Source organism: Nanorana parkeri, unplaced genomic scaffold (genome assembly GCF_000935625.1).
Source record: "Nanorana parkeri isolate BGI_ZX_2015 unplaced genomic scaffold, ASM93562v1 scaffold6196, whole genome shotgun sequence".
In the NCBI taxonomy this organism is placed as follows: Eukaryota; Metazoa; Chordata; class Amphibia; order Anura; family Dicroglossidae; genus Nanorana; species Nanorana parkeri.
This window is the reverse complement of record NW_017312441.1, coordinates 1686-2604: the sequence shown is the minus strand read 5'-3', so window position 1 is coordinate 2604 and position 919 is coordinate 1686. Positions and strand designations below refer to the sequence as shown.

Below are 919 nucleotides of genomic sequence, written 5' to 3'. Positions count from 1 at the left end.
TAACTGCGGACGCCGCCATGACTGCGCCATTCCGCTTCACTGCTCTTACCGTTAATAACTCTTTCCTGTTCCTCTTTCCTTGTCATGTGACAGAATCCGAGGACCGGGATTTGAACTGTCTCTTGTCATCGCTGGTCCAGTTGTCTTTGGACTCTCAGACGCGGACCTTGTCTGGCTTCCAGAGTTTGGTTCAGAAGGAGTGGGTCTCCGCGGGGCATCCTTTCATGCAGAGGATCAATCACTTCAAAAGATCCGACAAGGAGGAAGTGAGTGGGCTCCTGAAGGGCCCAGAATATACTTTGAGGGGCAGATGAGTATCTATTGGTATGTAGAAGGAAGTTCCAGGGAAGTGGGGCAGCACGAGAGAAGTCATGAGTGGAAGTCGTTCCCGGAGAGAAGGTCCACACGCCCATTCTGGAGAATGAAGTAGATTTGGGGAGGAGTTGTCATGTGATTGAGGGATTTGGGTTTTAGGATGTGTTGGGTGGACCGGCGCCGTGTGTGACCTCTTCCTGTCTTCCAGTCTCCGGTGTTCCTCTTGTTCCTGGACTGCGTCTGGCAGTTTCTGCAGCAATCACCGACTTCCTTCGAGTTTACCGAATCCTATCTGATGGCGCTGCACGACGGCACGTACAACCCGTTCTGCGGCACCTTCACGCACAACTGCCACTGGGACCGCATCAGAGGAAGCCAGGTAGGTGCTCGCTAAGAACGGGCACGCCGAGAGAAGGCGAGAGCAGAGTGACGGAGAGATGAGGTCATCAGTGTGCTGCTTCCAGCTTACTGTCCTATCACAGGCTGGGGGGAGGGCCGAGACCGGTAAATGTTACTGAACTGCAGCAGAGAATAATCAGAGAATCTCTCACTGCTGCCCCAAGGCCAGTTTCCTCAATGCGCCCCCCTAACCCCTCCCCTAACC

General features: G+C 54.1%; 1 protein-coding gene across 1 annotated transcript in view; it reads left to right on the top strand.

Moving 5' to 3' along the window:
• Positions 1-17: 17 nt before the first annotated feature.
• Positions 18-919, top strand: part of LOC108804196 (myotubularin-related protein 11-like) — a gene marked incomplete at its 3' end in the record, with an annotated part of 2581 nt that continues 1679 nt past the window's right edge. The window contains exons 1-2 of the mRNA XM_018575951.1: positions 18-266; positions 524-694. Coding sequence (XP_018431453.1) covers positions 18-266; positions 524-694 — 420 coding nt within the window. The remainder of the gene's footprint in view (positions 267-523; positions 695-919) is intronic.